At 34.5% G+C, this 14317-nt stretch overlaps 1 protein-coding gene across 5 annotated transcripts in view; it reads left to right on the top strand.

The window, feature by feature from the left end:
- The window catches only part of DYNC2H1 (dynein cytoplasmic 2 heavy chain 1), a 369486-nt gene that overhangs the window by 127424 nt on the left and 227745 nt on the right, over positions 1-14317 (top strand). For all 5 annotated transcript variants that reach the window (XM_073808267.1, XM_073808266.1, XM_073808265.1 and 2 more), the window contains 2 exons: positions 8218-8304; positions 10655-10781. In XM_073808267.1, coding sequence (XP_073664368.1) covers positions 8218-8304; positions 10655-10781 — 214 coding nt within the window. The remainder of the gene's footprint in view (positions 1-8217; positions 8305-10654; positions 10782-14317) is intronic.

The following is a 14317-nucleotide window of genomic DNA, read 5'->3' as shown; positions in this document are numbered from 1 at the left end:
ATTGTCAGTGTGCACATGAACAGTGCCACAGAAATGCCCAGTGACTAAGAACTGAAGCTCAGGCAGACAGACCTTGAGAGAGACACAGCCCGAGGGACTGGGATGTGGTCCAGGTGGGACGGTAGCAGTTGTCATCAGCATGCTCAGGAGTACAGAGCCTTTCGTCTCCCAGTGAGAGCACCCTGGCTCTGGCTCCACTCACTCCATGCCACAACTTAGCAGTAGATCTGGGGCAGACAGGTCCTGTGAGAACACTGCCACAGAGGCAGCCCAGATCTCTGGTGGCAGTGCAGTCACTTCAATTCCTGCAGCCACAATGCCCCAGCCCTCAGCCCCAGCCTACTTCAGACCATAGCCTTGCACTAGATCTCAGATGAACACAGCAGAGAAAGGGATTCAACCTTGGGCTGCTTCTGAGCAGAAACGTGAATGCCTACACAGGTGATGCATAGGTCCTCTGTGACTGCATGGGCCTTACTTGCTTTAGCAATCACCTCCTTTTGGGCAGGGCTTGAACTCATGGACAGTGGAAACTGATTGAGCCTGACCATCAGGGCTTCTACTCCAACAACTGGGGAGCAGACCTCACCTCTGACAGGGCATTGACAGCCATGGAGCAGAGAAAAAGTCCCACCTCACGTCTTGTACAGGCTCTAGATGCTACAACACCAGCCATACCACCTATCAAGGGGATAATAGCCCACACACCCTGAAGAATGATGTGGCTGGCGTCCAACTGAACCCAGCCCTCACACCAAAAATATTGGATTCACACAGTCTACACAGTGATGTTCCCACATAAAAACACCCCTTCAAGACCACAGCAGATAACTGTTTCTGCTAAATTCATAGAGACAAAGAAAGTTAAGTAAAATGAAAAGAGAGAGGAACTACTTCCAATTAAAAGAACAAGATAAATCCCCTGTAAGAACAAATAATGAAACAGACCATGCAGCAGTCTACTAGACCCTGATTTCAAAAAGGAGGTAATAAAAATGCTAACTGAATTAAGAAAGATTATCGATAGAAACACAGATCACTGTAACAAGGACCTAGAAACTATAAAGAGGAGCCAATCAAAAACAGACAATTCAATTCCCAAGATAAAACCAATCTAGAAGCAATGAATAGCAGACTAAATGAGACAAAAGAATAAATAAGTGATCTGGAGATAGAATAATGGAAATCACCCAATCAGAACAGCAGACAGAAAGACAAATGAAAAAAAAATGAAATCAACATATCAGATCTATGGGATAATATAAAACATGCTAACCTATGCATAACAGGGGTTTCAGAAGGAGATGAGAGAAGGGGGTTGAAAATGTATTTGAAGAAAATATGGCTGAAGATTTCTCAAACCTAAAGGAGGAAACATACTCAGGTACAGTAAGCACAGAGAGTCCCAAACAAGATGAACCCAAACAGACCCACACTAAATCATATATTAATTAAAATGGCAAAAGTTAAAGAGAGGATTCTAAAGGCAGCAAGAGAAAAACAAAGATTTAGTTACAGGGGAACCACCAAAAGGCTATCAGCTGATTTCTCTGCAGAAACTTTACAGGCTAGTAGGGATGGCATGATATATTCAAAGTACTGAAGGGCAAAGCCTGCAACCTAGGATGCTGTTCCTAGCAAGATTATCATTTGGAATAGAAGGAGAGCTAAAGAATTTTTCAGAGAAGCAAAAACTAAAAGAATTCAGCAATACTAAACCTACCCTAAAAGAAATATTGAAGGGTCTTCTCTAAATAGAAAAGAAGCAAGAATCTGTAGGAAAGGGAAAATCAGAATAGGAAAGGCAAATATATAAAAGGATTCAATATCACTTTTAAAAACCAATACATAGATTAAAAAGTAATAATATAATTGTGAAAGTAATTTTAACTATAATTAACAGTAAAAGGATAAGCATGACAATATAAAATAGGATATCAAAATCACAAAATGTAGGGGAGGGGAGTATAAAAATGTAGATTTTTTAAAAATACGAACTTGAATGACTATCAGTTTAAAGCAAATAGATATAGTTATGGGTCAACATACTTGAACTCCATGGTAACCTCAAATCAGAAACGTACAATAGATTCACCAAAACCAAAAAGAAAGAACTCAAGCATACTACAAAAGAAAAACATCAACCCCCTCCCCCTGCCAAAGGAAAAAGAAACTGCACAGAGAAGAACTACAAAACCAACTGGAAAGCAAGGATTAAAATGGCAGTAAATACATACTTATCAATAATTACTTTAAATGTCACTGGATTAAATGCTCTGATCAAAAGACAGAGTGGCAGATTGGAGGAAAAAAACCAAGAAACTACAATTTGCTGCCTTCAGAAGACTAACATCAGGATGAAAGATACACATAGACTGAAAGGCGATGGAGAAAGAGAATTCATGCAAATGGAAACAACAAGAAAGTGGGGGTAACAATACTCCTATCAGACAAAATAGACTTTAAAACAAAAGCCATATAGAAAGAAAAAGGGCATTATATAATGATAAAGTGATCAATATAAGAAGAGGATATTACACTTGTACTGTAGGAGCACCTAAGTATATAAAACAAATGCTAGAAGACATAAAGGGAGAAATTGACAACGATACAATAATAGTAGGAGTCTTTAACACCCCACTGACATCAATGGACAGATCATCCAGACAGAAAATCAGTACGGCAAGAATGTTCCTAAATGATACAATAGAGCAGTTGGACTTAATTGATGTCTACAGGGCACTACATCCAAAACAAAAAACAAAAGCAGAATACATGTTCCTTTCAAGCTCACATAGAAGATTCTCTAGGATAGATAACATATTAGATCACAGAACAAGCCTCAACAAATTTAAGAGGTTAGATATTATTTCAAGCATCTTTTCTGACCACAGTGGTATGGAACTAGAAATAAACTACAGAAAGCAAAATAGGAAAAGAACAAACACATGGAGACAAAACAACAAGCTACTAAAAAGACAGTGGCTCAACAATGAAATCAAAGAATAAATCAGAAAATACCTTGAGACAAATGACAATGAAAACACAACCTTACAAAATCTATGGGATGCAGCAGAACAGTTTTAAGAGGGAAATTTATAGTGATATACAGGCCTTCCTCAAGTAACAAGAAAAATCTCAAACAACCTAACCTACCACCAAAATGAATAAGAAAGAAGGATAAACAAAATCCAAAGTTAACAGAAGGAACAAAATAATAAAGTTCAAGGGGAAATAAATAAAATAAGAGATAAAAAAATAATAAAAAAGATCAATAAAACCAAGAGCTGGTAGTTTGAAAAGGTAAATCAACAAACCTTCAGAGAGACTCACCAAGAACAAAAGAGAAATGACTCCAATAAATAAAATAATAAATGAAAGAGGAGAAATAACAACTGATACCAGAGAAATACAAAAAATTATAAGAATACCATGAACAGTTTTATACTAACAAATTAGACAATCTAGAAGAAATGAACAAGTTTCTAGGAACATACAGCCTGCCAAAATTGAGTCAAGAAGAAATGGATAACTTGAACAGACTAATCACTAGAAGTGCAGTAGAATATGTAATAATAATAAAAAAAAAAAACCTCCTTGCAAACAAAAGCCCTGGAGTGGATGGCTTCACTGGGAAATTCTACCAAACATACAAGGAGGAACTCATACCAGTCCTTCTAAAACTATTCCAAAAAATTGAAGAGGAGGGAACACTTTCAAATTCAATCTATGAGCCCACTGTTATCCTGATGCCAAAACCAGACAAAGACACTACAAAAAAAGAAATTTACAGGACAATATCTTTGATGAATTTAGACGTAAAAGTCTTCAGCAAAATATTAGCAAATTGAATCCAACAATACATGAAAAGGATCATACACCAAGATAAAGTTGGGTTCATTCCAGGATCACAAGGATGGTTCAAAATATGTGAATCAGTCAGTGTGATACACCACATTAACAAAAGCAAAGACAGAAACCACATCATCATCTCAATAGCTGCAGAAAAAGCATTTGACAAAGTTCAATATCCATTCATGATAAAAACTCTCACCCAAATGGGTATATAGGGAACATATCTGAACATAATAGAAGCCATTTATGACAGACCCATAGCCAACATAATACTCAATGGTGAAAAGCTGAAAGGCTTCCCGGTAAATGCAAGAACAAGACTAGGATATCCACTCTCACCAGTTCTATTCAACATTGTAGTGGAAGACCTAACTATAGCAGTCAGACAAGAAAAAGAAGTAAAAGGTTTACGAATTGGAAGGAAAGATTGAAAACTGTCACTACTTCAGATAACATGATACTCTATAAAGAGAACCCCAAAGTCTCCACACAAAATCTATTAGAACTAATAAATGAGTTCAGAAAGGTAGTAGGATACAAGATTAATACATGGAAATTTGTTGTGTTTCTTTACATTAACAAATATCAGAAAGAGAAAGCAAAAAAAGAAAAAAATCCTGTTTAAAATCGTGTCAAAAAAAGTAAAATACCTAGGAATAAACTTAACTGAGGAGGTGAAAGACGTATATGCTGAAAGCTGTAAAACATTGGTATAAAGTAAATTGAGGATGATTCAAAGAGACAAAAAGATATCCAATGCTCTTGGATTGGAGGAATTAATATTGTTAAAATGACTGTGCTACCCAAAGTAATATACAGATTTAATGCAATCTCTATCAAAATACTCATGACATTTTTCACAGAACTAGAACAAATAATCCTAAAATTTATATGGAACTCCAAAAGACCCAGAATTGCCAAAGCAATCCTGAGGAAAAAGACTAAAGTTGGAGGCATACCCCTTCCAGACCTCAGACTATACTACAAAGCTATAGTAATCAAAACAGTGTAATATTGGCACAAAAACAGACATATAGATCAATGGAACAGAATAGACAGCCCAGAAATAAACCCATGCACCCATGGTCTATGACAAACGAGACAAGAATATACAATGGAGAAAAGACAGTTTCTTTAACAAGTGGTGTTGGGAAAGCTGGACAGCTACATGTAAATCAATGAAATTAGAACACTCCCTCACACCATATACAAAAATAAACTCAAAATAGTTTAAAGACCTAAATATAAGACATGGCACATAAAACTCCTAGAAGAGAACATAGGCAAAAACATTTTCTGACATAAATCATAACAATATTTTCTTGGATCAGTCACATAAGGCAAAAGAAATAAAAGCAAAAATAAACAAATGGCACCTAATCAAACTGAAGAGCTTTTGCACAGCAAAGGAAACCATCAACAAAATGAAAAGAAAACCTACAGAATGGGAAAAAAATATTTGCAAGCAGTGTGACTGACAAGGGGTAAATATGCAAACAATTCATACAGCTCGTTAACAAAAATTTAAACAACCCAATAAAAAAATGGGCAGAAGGCCTAAATAGACATTTCTCCAAAGATGACATACAAATGGCCAACAGGCATATGAAAAGATGCTCATCATCACTTATTATTAGAGAAATGCAAATCAAAACCCCAATGAGGTATCACCTCACACAAGTCAGAATGGATATCATCAGAAAGTCCACAAATAATAAATGCCGGAGAGGGTGTGGAGAAAGGGAACCCTCCTACACTGTTGGTGGGAATGTAAACTGGTGCAGCCACTATGGAAAACAGTATGGAGGTTCCTTAAAAAACTAAAAGTAGAGCTACCATATGATCTTGCAATCCCACTCCTGGGCATATATCTGGAGAAAACCAGAATTTGAAAAGATACATGCACCTCAGAGTTCATTGCAGCACTGTTTACAATAGCCAAAACATGGAAGCCACCTAAATGTCCATCGACAGATGAATGGATAAAGAAGATACACAAAATGAATCTATATACAAAATAGAAGCAGACTTACAGACATATAATACAAATTTATGGTTACGAAAGGAGAGAGAGAGTGAGGGATAGGTTAGGCATATATTCTTAAAAGACATAGACTATTATACATAAAATAGATAAGCAACAAGGTTTTACTATATAGCACAGGGAATTTTATTCAATATCTTATAATCTACAATGGAATATAATCTGCAAAAAAAAAAAAAACTGGATCACTATGCTGTACACCTGAAACTAACACAGTATTGTGAATTAACTATACATCATTAAAGAAAAAAAAAAGTTAAACAGAACAAAAAAAGAAAAAGCAATTAAAATATGTATAGCAGAATCAACTCACTTTTTTCCTCCTCTGTTTTGTTGGAAAGATAAGTTGGTAGAAGTTCCTTTAGAAAGAGCCAAAATTTTGTGAAGGAATGCTGTCAAAGTACAAAAAGTAGGTTTTAGAAATTTAGAGCTTTTATATTTTTTTCTCTAAGTTTTAGGAAACTTTTAGTATATTATTTCCAAAACATTATCTGGCAGGTGTGGGGAAAATTTAACGATTTACTTTTGGGGCTTAAACTTTTAATTTGCTATTGTTACTAAGTTAGTATTATATTTTATCTCATTTGTTCTAAATGCAGACTAAGAGATATGTTATGTTCATGATCATTCACCTTTTGAAATTATCTATTACTTCTTACTCTACACAAGGATATTTTTAGCTGCCTAAGTTTCTTATTTTTTTCAATATAATTACATGAAATGTTTGTGTTAAATCATATTAAATATGATTATATATTTTGATTATATAAATATTTTTTACAGCTTGGATATATCATGTTTTATGAGTATATTTCTTTTCTTGTATACCTTTTGTTATGCTTAATAATTGCCTTATTTTTCCAATTGATTATTTTTTTCTGTTTATGTATCACATATTTATCCATAGTCTTTTTGTCAGACCCTAAAACGTATTTGGAATCTATGTGTTCTATTTAATTTTTTCTTAGTACTCTCCTACTTAGAGCCTTTTGTCCTCCTGTTTCAAGGTGAGTTAATTCTTCCCCAGGCCTGCAGTCTACAGCTTAAGTTATCTTGAGATTGCTTTTCACCATTATTCTTGGGTTATATTTGTCTCTTTTCTGATCATATTCTCTTATTTTGGGTCTTTGTCTTTCTCTTTCTTAGTTAGTCCCTCATTTTTCTGGAACACATCCTCCATAGTAGCTTCTTAAGCAAGATTATATGGGATGAAAAATATTTTGAGATTTGCATGTCTAAAATTATCTGTATTATACTATTATATGTGATCATAATTGGGCTGGGTTTAAAATACTAGACTAGAAATAGATTAATCTCATGATTTTGAAGGCCTTATTCTATTATAGTAGTTCTCAAAATGTGGTCCCTGAACCAGCAGCATCAATGTTACCTGGGAAATTGTTAAAAGAGCAAATTTTTGATCTCCATCAAGGCTTATTGAATCAGATATGCTGGGGAATGAGACCTTGCAATCTGTGTTTAGACAAAAACTCAAGTTGATTTGTGCAATGCACAAATGCCCAGCAGTGCATGGCAGTGTGGACTGGCCATTTGATGACAACTTCTCAATATTTGTGGGTATTTTTGAGAGGGGTAAGCCAGTCATTTCTCTAGAAGAATCCTAATATCTTCTGCCTAGGGATTAAGTAGGGGTGGTTGGGGATGGGTAAGGGGCATAAGGTTTGACTTTCAGGGATGTATGTAGAGGATAGTCTGCTCTCAATGCAGGAGGGATTCTGAGGTCAAATGTTGTATTATCAATTATTAAACAATCTTCTGTATTTAGCTCTATTATTTTCTTCAGAGGTACCTGTTGTCTACATTTCCTGAACATTTTTGAATACTTCTTTTCACCTATCTTCCTGCAGTCATTTAACTTTTGCCCTTTTGTATTTTGGTATGTCAGTTATCACCTTTCAAAATTTTATTAAAATTACTCCTTCGTAGTACTTTTCTCTTTCTTTGTCTTTATTCTTGTGCGTGTATGTTTTAATTTATTCCCTTGGTTTCATTTTAGTAGGATTTTAGAAGGGATAGAAGATAGGTGAATACTTTTAGTCTTCCATTTTTATCTAGAAATCTATGGGCACAAGTGTTTTAAAATATAGATTCCTGGAAGGGGTATGGTTAGGTCAGAGAATACACTTAATTATAGCATGGCTTTTCAAATCAAATTCTAGGTGAAGGTATTATAACTACTGAATTATTGATAGTTTTCATTGTCATTTATTTATTGCACAATTACATTTTAAGGTGCTGTTGTGGCTTTTTGTTGATAACTAAAGTAGAATGACTTATAAAATTGAATTATATTTTAGAAATTTGCGGAAAACTGAAGACAGAAAAAGGAAACTAGAGGAGCTTCTTAATTCTGTTGGTCAAACAGTGTCAGAACTCAAAGAAAAGTAAGTTAAGTTTTGAAATGTATTTTGAATATTTGAAAACATACCTCAACTAATACTTAAATTTTGAAAATCTTAGTTATAATCACTGTCTTAATTTTTTGGTATCTCTAAAAGGGGGAAGGATGTAAAATAATATAGAATGTCTTCCTTTTTAAAAACATTTAATAAGAACAAAAATATTTTAAGTTTCTGTATTCCCAAGCATTGGAAAATTGAGCAGGAAGAATTGAATGTAATGTGTTAATGCTGGGAGTGTTTACATTTGGTATTCCCATTTCTTTATAATTTTGACTTCAAGATTTTAGACTCCTTTATTTCAGATGATGCTATAGGACCACCTATTCCATAATATTTCCAGAGGTATATGATCATGTTAAAAAATTTTTGTCTTTTTAACTTTGCTCTTTTTGGTATTAAAAAATATTCCTTCATGCAAATATTATTCTCAAATTTAAGAAGCATTTATGAATGTGATTAATCTTAAAACCTTGCATGTACCTCTGTGTTCCTGTGATTGCTTTTTAATATAGGCTAGAAAATATTGGTATGGGAATTATTATAAATGTGGAAGCATTTCCCTTTAAGAATTGTGAAGATTGGAAAACTGGAGAATGTGTCATTAAATATAGCATATGTTATCACTTGCTTTCAGTTTTATGAGAGTAAAACTTTTCTATAAACATATTTTTTTCTTTAAGTGGTGTGTTATGTATCCTTTTCTTTCTTCTGAAAGAAATACAAATTATTGCACCAAGAAAAAATTCATCAGACTGAAAACTGAATTTTTTTTTCTCTACAGCGTTAGAAAACAGTTATCTCTTTTACATTTATATATGTTTATTTATAGAGAATAAACAAAAAATCTTCAAACCCATAAATTCAATGTTTTTCATATTCCTGAATGTTTTTTATGTTAGACGTACAGAAATGAAATCACATAATTTCCTTCCTGGTATAATTAGAGAAGTATAAGGAAAATAATATATTATTTTCAGTGTTACATGCTCAGAATCAGTGCTTAATAATACTCAGATAATTGTCAAATATTTATTGAGTTGTTAGCTTATGATACCAATGTTTGACTCCATTTGTTAGTCATTTGCATGTGTCAGGTGTTGTCCTAGTCACTTTACGTATTCATCATTTTTAATACTTAAAACAACACTGAGAGGTGGATGTTCTTACATTTTGCAGACTAGGAAGCTAAAGATTGGAAAAATTTATTTGCCTAAGTTAAGCAGTTAGTAAATGACTAAGCAAGCATTAGATTTTGTATTTGTCTGACTCCATAAAGTTCCTTTTCTTAGTCACTACACTATACTACCAGTATTTTGGAAGGATTATTATGAAAACCTTCTGAATAATATTACTGAGGACCTTGTGGATAATGTGACTGAGGAATTGAATTTTTAATTTTATTTATGTGGCTACCATTTTGGACAAGTGACTCCTAGAGTCTTATGTCTAGGGAAGGGAGGAATAGAGCACTTAGAGAGGCAATAAAAGTACTGTAAAATGCCTGGAACTTAATATCAGACACAGCCATATATGAATTTTAGATCCTCTGCTTACTGTTGGGGAGACCTGTGCAATAATCTGTTTGGATTTAAGTCTCCATATATATAAAATGAGAATTGTAATACTTACTTTCAACTATTCTGAGAATTGGCAGAATCCTGAGCATTTTGAAGGCACTTACATATTTGTTGAAGGACTAAGTAATAGGAATATTACTATTATATTTAATAAAATAATATATATGTACAAGTATTTTTAAGGAAAATAATTTAAAAGTTTTAAACTTTAGCAAATGGGCACATAGGGAGAGAACATATCTGATGGGCTGAATATATCAGGTGAGTTTTAAGATTTTATTTATATTTTTGATAGGTATATATTTGAGGGAGTTAGAGTGAGGAATGAGATAGGGATAAGGAAGGAGGTGGAGAGTATTCTAGGCAAACGGAACATCCTGTTGAAGGGCACAGCAGATAAAAGGGCATTTTCTGAGAATATAAAATTCTTCAGATGTTGACATATAGTTTTACTGAACTGAGTAAAATGAAATAAAACTGAAAAGATAGATCAATATTATGACTGGGCCTTTGAATGTCATATTCATAAGTTTATACATAATGTAGTAGGACATTAAGGCCCTGTGAGAATGTTCCCCTTTAAATGTATGTGTTGGTATTGTGTCTCTTACATTAATGATATTTTATATGCAAATATTATCAATATTATAGTTAATTAAATTATTGTATAAAAGTTCACTTTACTATATAAGCATAATTTAATTAAATCTATCTTAAATCCAGTTGTCTTTAATTAAACTTTAATGTTTTCATAGATTTCAGAGCAGGACTTCAGAAGCTGCCAAACTTGAAGCTGAAGTAAGCAAAGCACAAGAAACAATTAAAGCTGCAGAAGTCTTGATTAATCAGCTTGACAGAGAACACAAGAGATGGAATGCACAGGTTTGTTTGAAAGAGAGGTCATAAAGAAGCATTGTTTAAAACACAGGAAATGTGTAAGATAATGTATTTGTTAACAAAATGAAAAGGAAAACATATCCATTAAATTTCAGCCCTGGCTTAGGATAAATTATCTAGATATTAATGGCCATGATGTGAATTAATCTTTTTTTTTTTTAACATCTTTATTGGAGTATAATTGCTTTACACTGGTGAGTTAGTTTCTGCTGTATAACAAAGTGAATCAGCTATACATAAACATATATCCCCATATCTCCTCCTACTTGCGGCTCCCTCCCACACTTCCTATCCCACCCCTCTAGGTAGGTGGACACAAAGCACCGAGCTGATCTCCCTGTGCTATGTGACTGCTTCCCACTAGCTATCTGTTTTACATTTGGTAGTGTACATATGTCCATGCCACTCTATCACTTCGTCCCAGCTTACTCTTCCCCCTCCCTGTGTCCTCAAGTCCATTCTCTGTCTGCGTCTTTATTCCTGTCCTGCCCCTAGGTTCTTCAGAACCATTTTTTTTAGATTCCATATATGTATGTTAGCATACGGTATTTGTTTTTCTCTTTCTGACTTACTTCACTCCGTATGACAGTATCTATGTCCATCTACCTCATTACAAATAACTCAGTTTCATTTCTTTTTATGCCTGAGGAATATTCCATTGTATATATGTGCCACATCTTCTGTATCCATTCATCTGTTGATGGACACTTAGGTTGCTTACATGTCCTGTATATTGTAAATAGTGCTGCAATGAACATTGTGGTACATGTCTCTTTTTGAATTATGGTTTTCTCAGGGTATATGCCCAGTAGTGGGATTGCTGAGTCGTATTGTAGTTCTCCTTGTAGACTTTCCACCATTTTATATTCTTGCCTCCTTTACCAAAAATAAGGTGACCATATGTGCGTGGATTGATCTCTGGGCTTTCTATCCTGTTCCATTGATCTATATTTCTGTTTTTGTGGTAATACCATTCTGTCTTCATTACTGTGGCTTTGTAGTATAGTCTGAAGACAGGGAGCCTGATTCCTCCAGCTCCAGTTTTCTTTCTCAAGATTGCTTTGGCTATTCGGGGTCTTTCGTGTTTCCATAAAAATTGTGACATTTTTTGTTCTAGTTCTGTGAAAAATGCCATTGGTAGTTTGATAGGGGTTGCACTGAATCTGTAGATTGCTTTGGGTGGTATAGTCATTTTCACAAAGTTGATTCTTCCAATCCAAGCACATGGTATATCTCTCCATCTGTTTCTATCATCTTTAATTTCTTTCATCAGTGTCTTAGAGTTTTCTGCATACAGGTCTTTTGTCTCCTTAGGTAGGTTTATTCCTAGGTATTTTATTCTTTTTGTTGCAGTGGTAAATGGGAGTACTTCCTTAATTTCTCTTTCAGATTTTTCATCATTAGTGTATAGGAATGCAGGAGATTTCTGTGAATTAATTTTGTATCCTGCTACTTTACCAAATTCATTGATTAGCTCTAGTAGTTTTCTGGTAGCATCATTGCGATTCTCTATGAATAGTATGTCATCTGCAAACAGTGACAGTTTTATTTCTTCTTTTCCGATTTGAATTCGTTTTATTTCTTTTTCTTGTCTGATTGCTGTGGCTAAAACTTCCAAAACTATGTTGAATAAGAGTGGTGAGAGTGGGCAACCTTGTCTTGTTCCTGATCTTAGTGGAAATGGTTTCAGTTTTTCACCATTGAGAATGATGTTGGCTGTGGGTTTGTCATATATGGACTTTATTACGTTGAGGTAAGTTCCCTCTATACCTATGTTCTGTAGAGTTTTTATAAGTGGGTGTTGAATTATGTCGAAAGCTTTTTCTGCATCTATTGAGATGATCATATGGTTTTCTCCTTCAATTCGTTAATATGCTTTATCACATTGATTGATTTGCGTATATTGAAGAATCCTTGCATTACTGGAATAAACCCCACTTGATCAGGGTGTATGATCCTTTTAATGTGCTGCTGGATTCTGTTTGCTAGTATCTTGTTGAGGATTTTTGCATTTATGTTTATCAGTGATATTGGTCTAATTTTCTTTTTTGGTGACATCTTTGGTTTTGTTATCAGGGTGATGGTGGCCTCGTACGATGAGTTTAGGAGAGTTCCTCCCTCTACTATATTTTGGAAGAGGTTCAGAAGGATAGGTGTTAGCTCTTCTCTAAATGTTTAATAGAATTTGCCTGTGAATCCATCGGGTCCTGAGCTTTTGTTTGTTGGAAGATTTTTTTTTTTTTTTTGCAGTACGCGGGCCTCTCACTGTTGTGGCCTCTCCCGTTGCAGAGCACAGGCTCTGGACGCGCAGGCTCAGCGGCCATGGCTCATGGGCCCAGCCGCTCTGCGGCATATGGGATCTTCCCGGACCAGGGCACGAACCCATGTCCCCTGCATCGGTAGGCGGACTCTCAACACTGTGCCACCAGGGAAGCCCTGTTGGAAGATTTTTAATCACAGTTTCAATTTCAGTGCTTGTGATTGGCCTGTTTATATTTTCTGTTTCTTCCTGGTTCAGTCTCGGGAGGTTGTGCTTTTCTAAGAATTTGTTCATTTCTTCCAAGTTGTCCATATCATTGGCATGTAGTTGCTTGTAGTAATCTCTTATGATCCTCTGTTTTTCTGCAGTGTCAGTTGTTACTTCTGCTTTTTCATTTCTAATTCTGTTGATTTGAGTCTTCTCCCTTTTATGCTTGATGAGTCTGGCTAATGGTTTATCAATTTTGTTTATCTTCTCAAAGAACCAGCTTTTAGTTTTATTGATCTTAGCTATTTTTTTCTCCATTTCTTTATCATTTATTTCTAGTCTGATATTTATGATTTCTTTCCTTCTGTTAACTTTGGGATTTTTTTGTTCTTCTTTCTCTAATTGCTTAAGGTGTAACTTTAGGTTGTTTATTTGAGATATTTCTTGTTTCTTGAGGTAGGATTATATTGCTATAAACCTCCCTCTTAGAACTGCTTTTGCTGCATCCCCTAGGTTTTGGGTCATAGTGTTTTCATTGTCACTTGTTTCTAGGTTTTTTCCTTTGATTTATTCAATGATCTCTTGGTTATTTAGTAGTGTATTGTTTAGCCTTCATGTGTTTGTATTTTTCACAGATTTTTTCCTGTAGTTGATACCTAGTTTCATAGCATTGTGGTCGGAAAAGATACTTGATACGATTTCAATTTTCTTAAATTTACCAAGGCTTGATTTGTGACCCATGGTATGATCTATCCTGGAGAATATTCCATTAGCACTTGAGAAGAAAGAGTATTCTGTTGTTTTTGGATGGAATGTCCTTTAAATATAAATTAAGTCCATCTTGTTTAAGTTATCATTTAATGTTTGTGTTTCCTTTTTTATTTTCATTTTGGATGATCTATCCATTGGTGAAAGTGGGATGTTAAAGTTCCCTACTATGATTGTGTTACTATCGATTTCCCTGTTTATGGCTGTTAGTATTCGCCTTAAGTATTGAGGTGCTCCTATGTGGGGTGCATAAATATTTACAATTGTTATATCTTCTTCTTGGATT

Source organism: Tursiops truncatus, chromosome 8 (assembly GCF_011762595.2).
Source record: "Tursiops truncatus isolate mTurTru1 chromosome 8, mTurTru1.mat.Y, whole genome shotgun sequence".
Lineage (NCBI taxonomy): Eukaryota > Metazoa > Chordata > Mammalia > Artiodactyla > Delphinidae > Tursiops > Tursiops truncatus.
Note: the sequence above shows the minus strand (reverse complement) of the source record. Positions and strands in the feature narration are given on the sequence as shown.